The sequence below is a fragment of the Bos grunniens genome, chromosome 27 (assembly GCF_055505025.1).
Source record: "Bos grunniens cultivar Pamir isolate PY7600 chromosome 27, Bosgru_T2T1.0, whole genome shotgun sequence".
Classification (NCBI taxonomy): Eukaryota; Metazoa; Chordata; class Mammalia; order Artiodactyla; family Bovidae; genus Bos; species Bos grunniens.
This window is the reverse complement of record NC_141191.1, coordinates 36,575,345-36,589,120: the sequence shown is the minus strand read 5'-3', so window position 1 is coordinate 36,589,120 and position 13,776 is coordinate 36,575,345. Positions and strand designations below refer to the sequence as shown.

The following is a 13,776-nucleotide window of genomic DNA, read 5'->3' as shown; positions in this document are numbered from 1 at the left end:
AAAAAATCAGAAGAATGCCAAATGTCGCTGTGCACATCTGAATGTGATACAATTAACTGGCACAGCAGTAGCAGGATTGAAAACTACACAATGAACTCAGATGTTCAGACATGACTTCATTGCCTATTTTAGTACTCAGTTTTGTTATCTAGCCCATTACATGGATCACACTCAGAAAATTCCTCACATGCTCCCACTTTGATAAAGCTTGACCAGGCTGCTGGTTTGTTACTCAACGTTTGTTGAGAGTGACTGACTGCATTTATTTATACTTTATGCATATTTTGAGACCCTTCTAATTATGCTTATTGTAATGGCCATGATCTTTAGTCAGTAAATCTATTTAATATACAGACTGTTCCTTTTGATCCCAAGATTCTTTGAATATGTTCATATTTCCAGTCATTCTGTATTCCTTTCCTGAGAATTCAGAAACTTTTAGACCCCATATTTGGCATAAGCCATACCAAAGTTTATCCCATAAATAGTTTATTTACCTATCAATGGGTAGAGCACTGGCTTCTCTAAGAGACTTCCAATATTCCTAGTTTATGCCCTGGAAAATAATTGATGTCACTTCTTGCTCTTGGAATCACTCAAATCTACCAACTCTCATCCTCAATTGAAAAAACAATTCTTAGTTATTGATATGTGTTTGTTGAGCATGTCCCTGTTATCTCTCCAAATGTCTTTCATTCAAAAATCTCATCCCCTTGTTCTAAAAGACCATGGAGAGGCTTGTGTGTGTGTGTGTGTGTGTGTGTTTTTAACGATTTATTTATTTGGCTTTGTGGCTTGCAGGATCTTAGGTCCCTTGACCAGGAATTAAGTCTGTACCCTCAGCAGTGAAAGCATGGAGTTCTAACTATTGAACTCCTGGGGAATTCTCCATGGGAGGTCCTTTTAAAATAACAGAGATTAGTTTAATGGTATCAAGAAGTGAGGGCTTCTCAGGTGGCACAGTGGTAAAGAATCTGCCTGCCAAGATGTGGGTTCAGTTCTTGGGTTAGGAATATCCCCTGGAGTAGGAATGTCAACTCACTCCAGTATTCTTGTATGGAAAATTTCATGGACAGAGGAGCCTGGTGAGCTACAATCCATGGGGTTGCAAGAGTCGGACATGACTGAGCATGCACGCATCGTGAAGATTGAAATGAGAGTGGGATTCCATTTCCAAATCTTTTTCCAAGTTTCTCTCCTTCCAGTCTCATTTTTCTTGTTTCTCAGATTGAAATAACTCTTTTTATTGTTGCTCTATTCTCTTCGTATAGAATGTATCTCAAAATATCTTAAACCGACTTTACATGATAAATCTTTTTCTAGTCTGGCTATTGAAATACAAACTCCTCTTCCAAAGTCCATTCTCTCAAAATTTGCATTTATGGTTGAATTCTTGGAACTGGCAATCTGCTTGAATTCCTGGAATCTGATGAAAGCAGATGAATTGAGCTATTGAATTCCAGTGTCATCTAGTGATTTTATTTTGGGAAAATTCATATACTACCATCATCTCAGATGAAGTCCATGTAAGTCATGCTTGCTAACTTTCACAATTCCTTCCACCTTTTCTTTTCCGTCTTCCATATCTTAGACAAAGGGTGGCATGCATACTTCTGGTCATCAGAGAGAGATTGAGGCTGACTTACCACCAGATCCTGCCTCTGTGGGCATCCACTGTGGTGTAACTCAGTCTGCTCTCAATTGCTTTCTAATAAGGTGTGGCTGATTATATTCCATCTTTTAGAGATTATCAGGCTCTCTTCATGAGATCTCCCTTCATCAGCATTCACTTCATGATTCCAGCCTTCCTCTTTTAATGTTAGTTTTCCAGTGTTGGGGCACGTGGGAAATTCTGCATTCTCTACACATCATAATTAATCCATAGCAGACTCATGTGGAGGCAGGTGGTGGAGGATACTGTCTTAGTCCCATTGAACTAAACACCGTCTTCAGCCATTTGTAGTTTTCGTAAAGGAACCAAGTTGCTTTTTAGCCATGCTGAGTGTGGTGTTTACCTAAGAGTTTTACAAATTTTTTTTTTTCTGATTTTGTCCTGGGATTTAAAGGAAGTCCTACTTCTTTCTGGAGCATTTGACTTTATCTGAGTTTTTTTAACATGTTCTTCCCACTCTCTGTTTTTTTTTTTTTTTTAAATCAACATCGTCTTTATGTCCTCTCTTACTTCTTAAATCTGGCTCTGTTACTATTCTTTAAGCCACCTTAAGGTATAGTCACCACCAAAAAACTGTACCTATGTGTGAAACTTGATGAATTTGGAGATAAGGACATGCCCGTGAAATTATTAGCATCATCAAGGACATAAACATATCCATCACTTCCCAAAGTTTCCTCTTGCCCTTTGTACTATAATCATTATTTTGTGGATGTGGTGAGAACAGTTAATAAAAGGTTTAACTTTGGGGAAAAGTTTAAGTATACAATCAGTTCAGTTCAGTTGCTCAGTCATGTCTGACTCTTTGCAACCGCATGAATCCCAGCATGCCAGGCCTCCCTGTCCATCACCAACTCCTGGAGTTCACTCAAACTCACATCCATTGAGTCGGTGATGCCATCCAGCCATCTCATCCTCTGCTGTCCCCTTCTCCTCCTGCCCCCAATCCCTCCCAGCATCAGAGTCTTTTCCAATGAGTCAGCTCTTTGCATGAGGTGGCCAAAGTACTGGAGTTTCAGCTTTAGCATCATTCCTTCCAAAGAAATCCCAGGGCTGATCTCCTTCAGAATGGACTGATTGGATCTCCTTGTGGGCCAAGGGACTCTCAAGAGTCTTCTCCAACACCACAGTTCAAAAGCATCAATTCTTTGGCACTCAGCCTTCTTCAAGTTCAACTCTCACATCCATACAAGACTACTGGAAAAACCATAGCCTTGACTAGACGGACCTTAACATATTTTTAAAAGCTATAGGAATTAAGTTGTATAGTAGATTTCCAAATAAAGCTGCTATCATTTTCTAGCTTTATTGAGGTATAGTTGACAAATAAGATTATAAAGTATTTAAAGTGTACAAATTGATGATGTGATACATGTGTACATTGTGAGGGTTTTCCCTGATAGCTCAGTTGTTAAAGAATTTGCCTGCAATGCAGGAGACCCCAGTTCAATTCCTGGGTCGGGAAGATCCATTTGAGAAGGGATAGGCTACCCACTCCAGTATTCCTGGGCTTCCCATGTAGCTCGGCTGGTAAAGAATCCACCTGCAATACGGGAGACCTGGATTTGATCCCTGAGTTGGGAAGATCTCCTGGATAAGGGAAGGGCTACTCACTCTAATATTCTAGTCTGGAGAATTCCATGGACTGTATAGTCCATGGGGTTGAAAGAGTAGGACACAACTGAGTGACTTTCACTTTCACTTTACATTGTGAAATGATTCACCCTGTTAGGTGAATTAATACATTGAACATTTCACTTATTTATCCTATTTTTTGTGTGTGAATACATTTAAGCTCTACTCTCAGCAAATTTTATTTATATAATAATTATATAATTCTATTGCCTAATTATGTAATAATTATATAGTATTTTCACCATGTTATACATTAGATCTTCAGATCGTATTCATCTTACAACTGAAAGTATGTATCATTTTACCAATTTCTGTTTTCCACTGGCAATTACTTTTCTACTCTCTGTTTCTCTGAGTTCATTTTGATTATTACAGCAGCATTATAGCAAACAGAAGTGACAAGAGAAGGCATTATTGCCATGATCTTGATCTCAGGGGTAATACTACCAGCTATTACTGTTAAGTGTAGTGTTAATTATGGGTTTTCCATTTATTGCTTTCATTATGTTGAGGTATAGTCCTTCTACACTAATATGAAGAGAGTTATTATAATGAAAGGATGTTGAATCTAGTCAAATGCTTTTTCTATACCTACTGAGATGATCATATGATTCTTACCCCTTTTTTTATTAATATGGTATATCGCATCGATTGATTTGTGGATAAGAAACTATCCTTATATCCCCGGAATATTACCCACTGGATCATGGTTTATGTTCCTTTTAAAGTATTATTAAATTTGCTACTTAGTAAATTTTTTCATCTATGTTCATCGAGGATATTGGCCTCTTATTTCTCTTCTGGTAATATCCTTGTCTGTTGTTCCATATCCAGTTCTAACTGTTGCTTCCTGACCTGCATATAGGTTTCTCAAGAGGCAAGTCAGGTGGTCTGGTATTCCCATCTCTCTCAGAATTTTCCACAGTTTATTGTGATCCACACAGTCAAAGACTTTGGCATAGTCAATAAAGCAGAAATAGATGTTTTTCTGGAACTCTCTTGCTTTTTCGATGATCCAGCGGATGTTGGTAATTTGATCTCTGGTTTCTCTGCCTTTACTAAAACCAGTTTGAACATCTGGAAGTTCACAGTTCCCTTATTGCTGAAGCCTGGCTTGGAGAATTTTGAGCATTACTTTACTAGCATGTGAGATGAGTGCAATTGTGTGGTAGCTTGAGCATTCTTTGGCATTGCCTTTCTTTGGGGTTGGAATGAAAACTGACCTTTTCCAATCCTGTGGCCACTGATGAGTTTTCCAAATTTTCTGGCATATTGAGTGCAGCACTTCCATGGCATCATCTTTCAGAATTTGAAATAGCTCACCTGGAATTCCATCACCTCTACTAGCTTTGTTCATAGTGATGCTTTCTAAGGCCCACTTGACTTCACATTCCAGGATGTCTGGCTCTAGGTCAGTGATCACACCATCGTGATTATCTGGGTCATAAAGATCTTTTTTGTACAGTTCTTCTGTGTATTCTTGCCACCTCTTCTTAATATCTTCTGCTTCTGTTAGGTCCATACCATTTCTGTCCTTTATCGAGCCCATCTTTGCATGAAATGTTCCCTTGGTATCTCTAATTTTCTTGAAGAGATCTCTAGTCTAGTCAAGGCTATGGTTTTTCCAGTAGTCATGTATGGATGTGAGAGTTGGACTGTGAAGAAAGCTGAGTGCCGAAGAATTGATGCTTTTGAACTGTGGTGTTGGAGAAGACTCTTGAGAGTCCCTTGGACTGCAAGGAAATCCAACCAGTCCATTCTGAAGGAGATCAGCCCTGGGTGTTCATTGGAAGGAACGATGCTAAAGCTGAAACTCCAGTACTTTGGCCACCTCATGCAAAGAGCTGACTCATTGAAAGACTCTGATGCTGGGAGGGATTGGGGGCAGGAGGAGAAGGGGACGACAGAGGATGAGATGGCTGGATGGCATCACCGACTCGATGGACGTGAGTTTGAGTGAACTCCGGGAGTTGGTGATGGACAGGGAGGCCTGGTGTGCTGCAATTCATGGGGTCGCAAAGAGTCGGACACCTCTGAGCAAAACTGAAATGAACTGAACTGAATGTCTTGTCTGTCTTTGGTATTAGGGAAATGCTGGCATTGAAAAATGATTTTGGAAGTGTTCTCTCCTAATTTTTGGAAGATTTTAATTAATTCTTCTTCTTTTTTTTAATGTTTGGTAGAATTCACCAGTGGACTTGTTCATTTGGAAGTTTTGATTGCCAGTTCAATCACCTTATTTGTTATTAGTCAGTTCAGATTTTCTATATAGTGTATACAGTATACTCTAGTACTTCTCTCTTCAGGGAGAAACAGGGTAGTGGACATTTTTGCCTTCTCCTTCTGTACTTGGGCTGGGGGTATAGCATCAGAGTGTGTATGTGTAGGGGTGCTCCTATGTCCATTAAGAAGTGCTTAACTGACAGTCACAATTTGTGGGACTCATTAATGGAAGTGCTATTGACTAACAGTGTCAAGTAGTTTGGAAACCTGTTCCCTGGGTGTTAACTGCAAAAACTGTTGTGCAGACATGTGTATAAGCTTCCAGCAGGCAATACTGGTGATTTGGATTAGGCGACAGGGAGATGCTAGAGGAGGAGACTGCTGGCATTCCAAGTCTCTGGGCAGGATTAAATCAGAAACTTTTAAAATTAGAAGGCTGACCCTCAGTTAACAGCTTTTAAAGTATGCATATGGACTCTTTTCCAGGTAAGACAAGGAGATGAGCATTTTTGTCTGCTCCTTCTAAGAACTCCTTTGTTTGCTACATTCCTGTGGGGTTTGTGAATGGAAGTCTCTTTGGGTATCAGAGTCAGGTGACCTGGGGACCTGACTCTCAGGCAGCAACGCAAAAGCTAGGGTGTAGAAATGTGCACCACTTCCTTATAGGGATAGACTGGTGACTTGGAGTGGGCTACAAAGAGATGGCAGGGAAGGTGTCTCTCAGTTTAGGAGATGAGTGATTCCATCTGTTCCCTCTGCACTGAGCCCACTTTCTACCTTCAGTAATAAACACCAAACTTTTCTTAGTCTTCTTATTAACAGGGGAAAAAAAATTAAGAAAAAAAGAGAACTAAATTGCATAAAAGGAAAATATACATAATGTTATTTGAAAATATTCTCCAGATAACACAATTTATTGTCCATTACTATTTAGTGTCTCTTGACAAGAAATAGAGACATTTTATAACTCAATGAAACAGTCATTTTCTATATACATACTTTTGCTCACAAGGTAATGGTTGGGAATTTTTAAAACCACAGTTTCCAAAACTATTAGGCAAAGAATTAACTTCTTCAAAACAGGCAAATGGAGCACCTTGAGCACCTTAAAATGAAAAACATGTCCATTAAATTATTATTCTTAATGCAAATAAAGTATTTGTCAATAAAAAGCTAATGAAACTCATGGCATAAACAAAAATATTGTGGTGTTCGTCATGCTTTTTTTTTTTTTTTCTCCTGTGTATATCTTGTCAATGGGCTTCCCAGGTAGCTCTAATGGTAAAGAAACTTCCTGCCAACACAAGAGACATAAGAGACAGCAAGTTTGAGGACTGGGTTGGGAAGACTGCCTGGAAGAGGGTATGGCAACCCACACCAGTATTCTTGCCTGGAGAATCCCATGGGCAGAGAAGCCTAGAGGGCTATAGTCCATGGGGTCGAACAGAGTTGGATATCACTGAAGAGACTTAGCACACACCCTGTCAATGCAAATAGAAAGAAACGATTGTCTTATCTGATAGAAAATAGAAAATGATTACCTCTATCGTAGAAAATGTATCTTATAGTTAAAAACAATTTGCTTACCCCTCCCTGTGGGAATGCCTCTTTACTAGTCCAATGTACATCAGGCTTGACCTTGTAACTTGCTCTATGTAATGAAATGAGCGATTTGAAACATCAGTTGGGGAAAAACCTTCAGAACTAGTAGATGGGGTGCCATATTCTTATCTTACTTAGTGCAAGATAAGCAAGATTTTAAGTAGAGGCTCTTTAAAGGCTCTTTAATCAGTTTGGGTGTCATAGTGAAAGCAGAGCAGAATATAGCAGAGTAATTGTATTAGATACATAAATCTCAGAGATTCAAGGTTCATTTCCATTTCAATAAACAGAAAGACTGGTACCTAGATGTGGAGTTCTCCGGTAAAATTCACCTAAAATGTGGCATTGTAATTGAACCCTGCCAGTAGATGGCAACGGAGAAGGCAATGGCACCCCACTCCAGTACTCTTGCCTGGCAAATCCCATGGATGGAGGAGCCTGGTAGGCTGCAGTCCCTGGGGTCGCTGTGAGTTGGACACTACTGAGCGGCTTCGCTTTCACTTTTCACTTTCATCACTGGAGAAGGAAATGGCAACCCGGAGTAACCGGCTTGTCAGGGGTTAATATTTTTTTTCACTTTTCCTGCCCTGGCTGATCCAGGGTATTCGAAGCGAGGACGGCGTCGGCGACCTATTTATTTAAATATTTTATCAAAGATATAAAGAGTAATAGGATGAGGATAGCTCAGTAGGAAAATTCAGTGGAGAAAAGAGGCTGAGTAGCTTGGTTTACGCGGGAGACCAATAAAACTTCAAGACAAGAAGTTTGCACCACTTACGTAGGCCGCAGGCGTCCTTCCATTCTCCCAAAGGAGAGGAGACACTGAGGCCTCCATGGTCGGATCTTAGAAGCCCAGGCATAATTAGTAAGCATGGTGGGTTCCGCGCTCCAGATGGAGACTCAACCAGAGTGAGAGAGAGAGCGACATGGGGAGACCAGTATTTCGAGAAACTGATCCCAATTCTTTATTTTCCAGTCTGTTTTTATACACTGAGATGTTATACAAAAGTCACATGGGGACAGCAGTCCTGACTTTTATTAAAGTCAGGTGCTTCACACAAATGTATACAGAGGTCTTAGGGGTGTTACATCATCTTCTGGCCAGGGGGGCCTGCTGACAATTTACGACCCTCTCCTTGTGACAGCGGTCAGTCAATCAGGACACTTATTTCTCCAGGGCTGATTATTCTCAAAACAGACGCCACCCAAATAATACATTCCTACAGGGTGAGGGTGTAGTGGGTTTTAGTTAAGGAAAGAATTTACTTAGCCTAAGGTCTAACGTGATTAATATCAAAGGTTAATACTTATTCCTTCTATATATTCATTAATGTGTGTAAGGGCAGGGGATATGGAGACTTAGCAACAAACGTTGGCTCAACAAATGAAAAACCCTTCACCAACACAATTTCTAATTAGCCCACTATACTTATAGTTTTCTAACTTCTCTAAAGAACCTGTTTTTAGAGGGTTTAAAGCATCTCGTGCCTCTCACGGTTGGGAGGCTGTGAGCAATCACATGTGGCCCGACGAGCCTGTCAGGCAGGCTAGAGAACCTTCAGAGGAGTTTGTAGGTTAAAACACTCTTGTTACACCCAAGAGTTTTTATTGACTGGAGCTCTAGGTTAACTCCTTCTCCGAAAGAGGTGGTGGGGGACAGCCCCCCGTAAAGTCAGAGGTGTAGGTAAGAGCACAAAGTAGTAAAGTAGGCAGGCTCTGGTTATGGGGGTAGACGCTCTAGGATTTCCAGGGGGACTCCTGAGGCTCGATCTCGCCTTTGCGTATGTCGAGCCTCCTTCCTCATGACCTTTGCCATGGGCGGAGTACCTCACTCTGGCCCCCAACAGCAACCCACTCCAGTGTTCTTGCCTGGAGAATCCCAGGGACGGCAGAGCCCGGTGGGCTGCCGTCTATGGGGTCACACAGAGTCAGACACGACTGAAGCGACTTAGCAGCAGCAGCAGCAGCAGTAGATAGCAAGAAAGAGAGTAATGCCCTCTATGCAATGCTGAAACTTCTAGAGAAGCTATCTTCTCAATAATTTAAAGGTAAATAATGTCTTTAGTGAGCTTACTTCCCTGCGCTAGGTGGTCAGGAAACAGAATGTGTCTTAATTACTCTTGACTGAATTCAACCAAATGGTGCAAGTAGTCAAGAAAGAGATAAGGCAAACTCAGAAAAAGAATCAGTTATTTCAGAAACAGGAATAAAAGAAAATAAAGTTCATCCTACAGACATTTGGGTGGATGATGACAGGTGCTAACTGATGTAAACTGGAAAGTCATTATGTCCATTTGGTTGTTCTGTGCCTAATCCATGGTGAGTGGTATTTTTTGTTTGTTTGTTTATTTGTTTGTTTATTTGTTTTTTAGTGACTATTAGCCTGATGGATTAATACAAAGATCTTCACATTCTTGTTCATGTCCATGTGTCTATCCCAGAATTCTTGTCTATAATCTAATCTCTCTGCATCCAGGTTCACCACCAACCACCTTGGCCCTTTGTCACTGTCCATAAATACATCTATAATCCAATCTCTGAACATTTCTTCTTCATAGGAAATGAATGATCACATTGTCAAAATCTTTTAAGACATCCTCCCAAGTGAGACTGCAGCGTGGCTACTATCTTTTTTCAACTTATAACCAGTTACTGAGCCAACACACCTATAAAACTAGCCTAGACTTATTCCTTCATCCACCAGTCATAATGAAATCCCATTTTCCATTTGTAAGAGTCAAGGAGAAGCAAAGGTATAAGAGGGTAGAAAGACAAACTGTTCTAGATTTCCTGTTCATGAATTTTTCTTCTGCCTCTCTTTTTCTTGAGCTTGAATCTGGAGGAATGTATGACTTCTATCTATCGAACCATCTGACTTAAGGGATTTGATATAACTGAGCTTATGATGAGTAGTTCTCAGTGTATGATCACTGGATATATGAAAGCCAGATTGTTTATCTCTACAGGGGCCAGTAGTGTGCCCAGAATTGTTTGTCAAGTTAGTGCAATTTTCTAAAATGTAGCTAGAATGGGCTTCCCCAGTGGTTCAGAGGGTGGTTCAGCACAGCTTTGCTTCAGGAGCCCCAGGGAACTACCCTGCTATTTTCCTAAGAAGCTTGGTAGAAGCACCACATGGCATTTATTTTTCTCATAACCCACATCTATAGTAATGTGTCTTCTGTGTTTTATGATTCAAAATACAGGGCTGTTTGCATTGCAGCTTAGATATGCTGCAGGGGCTTATTCTGTTTTTTTTTTTTTTTTTCCCTCCCTCAGTATTAGCAACATTTCATGTCACCTGGTAAATGGAATCAAGCAGCAGTTCCCCATCTACTGCCTCTAGAACCCAAATAAGACTACCTTTGGGTACCGTACTTGTTTCTTTTCATATGAAATGCAAGATACATAGGGTTTGTCTTTTACTTTGCAGAGGGTGTCAGGTCATGCCCCTGATCACTGGACTCCTAAAACTTTACTGATATGATGGGTTCCTAAATATTCCTTCCGTGTATCTCCTGCCCTTTTGTAGTGCATGTATTTTACTTAGTCCTCCCACATTCTAGCTTGTTGTTGTTTAGTCACTAAGTGGTGATTGACTCTTTTGTGACCCCATGAACTATATCTTATATACTAGCCAACCAGGCTTGTCTGTCCATGAGATTTCCCAGGCAAGAATACTGGAGTGGGTTTCCTTCTGCAAGGGATCTTCCCAACATAGTGACTGAACCTGCATCTCCTGCTTTGGCAGGCAGGTTCTCTACCACTGAATCATGAGGGAAGCCCATTCTAGCTACATTTTGCTTATCTAGCCAGGTTAGTACAGAATCAGTGACAGTGTGGATCAACATGACCTTTTCTGGGATGTCCAAATCTCTTCAACCACATGTGGTTGAATGCAGCTATATTTTAGCCCTAAATTAATATCATCATCCATTCCATGTGAATGCAAGCTGCTTCTCTTTCTCTTTTCAGGTAGGAATAGAAAATATATATATATATTTGATATCATATACATATTATATATATAATATATATTTGATATAATATATATAGTGACAAATATATATATATATATATATATATATATATATATATATATATATTTGCCGAATCAATGGCTGCACTCCTATCACATATCTAAGGTCATGTTGATCTGCTCTGGTATAGTCACCACACTGGCAGAGTAGGTACAGTTAATCTACTACTTGCTGACATTTGCAATAGATACTATTATCTTCCAAGGACCATCTGGTTTCTGCAAGGGTCCAGTTGGTCATTCAGTGCAGATATTGTATAGCCAACAAGTCTGCATCCTTTAGATCTTTAAACAAAGCACTAATTTCTGGAAGGACTTTCTCCATGGCCTCCCCAAACTGACCAAGGACCTAATGATGGCATTGCACAAACTACCATGATGTGAACTCCAATAATACACTCTAGGACTGAGAAAGAACTACCAAATGGACCTTTGAATCTAGTGGACCCATTATAAACTGAAACTTGGCAAGGGCTCTTAATCATTTCCTGACCCCTCTAAGTGCCCGCTTTCACGGGGAGACCATGGTGAAACTGGTTCTGAAAATTGCTTAGAATTTGAACAGGGAATTATGATATTCAATAAGGTAATCATTTTTAGTCTTTCAGTCTTCCATTCTTTATTTTATTTGATGGTACAAAGAAGACTATACCTTTGTAGGCTGCCCATATAACACAATAGAATAGAAACTATATTCTATAATATTAGCCATCTATCTGACAGTAAATCAGGTATCCACATCTGCTACTCTGTCCCTGATGCTTATTATAATAATTTTATCCAGCTGTTCCAGGCATTGCTATCTGATCTTGTTTTTTCAAGAGCTTATCATGCCAATTACCATCAGTGAACCTCCTTCTATATTATCCCCTCCTACCATCATTGCCTTGGCCTACAGAGAAGGCTGTTATTGAAATTAATGGTGATTCTGATACCCTTCTCACCAGCACATCCCAAGGCCATGGTCCTTCCTGTTGGGCTTAATTATTTGGCCTTACCTATGTAGCATGTACATTACAGAATATCCACTTCCCTGAGCCTTTCCTTCCTTTACTCCACTAAGTGGTACAGCAAGTCTTTCATTTAAAATTCACTTAGAATGGGCCACCATATTGTCACCATGCTTATTTAACTTATATGCAGAGTACATGATGAGAAATGCTGGGCTGGATGAAGCACAAGCTGGAATCAAGATTGCTGGGAGAAATATCAATAACTTCAGATATGCAGATGACACTACCCTTATGGCAGAAAGTGAAGAAGAACTTAAGAGCCTCTTGATGAAAGTGAAAAAGGAGAGTGAAAAAGTTGGCTTAAAGCGCAACATTCAGAAAACAAAGATCATGGCATCCAGTCCCATCACTTCAGGGCAAATAGATGGAGAAACAGTGGAAACAGTGGCAGACTTTATTTTTTGGAATTCAAAATCACTGCAGATGGTGACTGCAGTCATGAAATAAAAGACAGTTACTCCTTGGAAGAAAAGTTATGACCAATCTAGACAGCATATTAAAAAGCAGAGACATCACTTTGCCAACAAAGGTCCATCTAGTCAAAGTTATGGTTTTTCCATTAGTCATGTATGGATGTGAGAGTTGGACTATAAAGAAAGCTGAAAGCAGAAGAATTGATGCTTTTGAACTGTGGTGTTGGAGAAGACTCTTGGGAGTCCTTTGGATTGCAAGGAGATCCATCTAGTTCATCCCAAAGGAAATCAGTCCTGAATGTTCATTGGAAGGACTGATGCTGAAGCTGAAACTCCAATACTTTGGCCACCTGATGTGAAGAGCTGACTCATTTGAAAAGACCCTGGTGCTGGGAAAGATTGAAGGTGAGAGGAGAAGGGGAAAACAGAGGATGAGATGGTTGGGTGGTATCACTGAGTCAAGGGAAATGAGTTTGCATCAACTCCAGGAGTTGGTGATGAACAGGGAGGCCTGACGTGCTGCAGTCCACAGGGTCTCAAAGAGTCAGACACGACTAAGCAGCTGAACTAAACTGAACTGAACTCACCTAGAATGGGCCATCATGTTATTTCAATGTTTTTGGAAACAATCCCAGCAAAAATGTTTACTATCTTCTAGTATCCATGCAGAATGTTGATTCCTAAACCTTGGGAGAATGATTCCATAACAATAAACTCTCTCCTATCAAGTCTTATGGCCTTGATCCAGTCTTATGACAAAGGACTCTCAGATTCCAGTTCCATGTATATCCCTTGGTTTCAGTTGCAACTGCTAACTAGGACCTACAGCTCTGTTGGTGTAGAGCTCTGCTGCTGTTCAGTCACTAAGCAGTGTCTGACTCTTTGTGATCCCATAGACTGCAGCACACCAGGCTTCCCTGTCCTCTGGAGATCCTGGAGTCTGCTCAGATTTATATGCATTGAGTCTGTGATGGTTTCCAGCCATCTCTTCCTCTGCTGCCCTCTCCTCCTTTTGTCTTCCATCTTTCCATCCAGCTGGAAAAGACCCAGCATCAGGGTCTTTTCCAATGAGAGCTCTGTTACTCCCATATAAGCTCCAGCACATCTGCCCTCTAGTTTAAGAGAGCTCAGTGTCTTAACTCTATTTTAAGTTAGTGGCCAAAATGTAGGGGAAGAAACTCA

The 13,776-nt window shown here is 40.4% G+C and overlaps 1 protein-coding gene across 1 annotated transcript in view; it reads right to left on the bottom strand.

The window, feature by feature from the left end:
- LOC147343800 (disintegrin and metalloproteinase domain-containing protein 18-like) overlaps positions 1-13,776 on the bottom strand; it is a 151,176-nt gene that overhangs the window by 66,712 nt on the left and 70,688 nt on the right. The window contains exon 15 of the mRNA XM_086380426.1: positions 6,530-6,635. Within this exon, the coding sequence (XP_086236552.1) occupies positions 6,530-6,635 (106 nt within the window). The remainder of the gene's footprint in view (positions 1-6,529; positions 6,636-13,776) is intronic.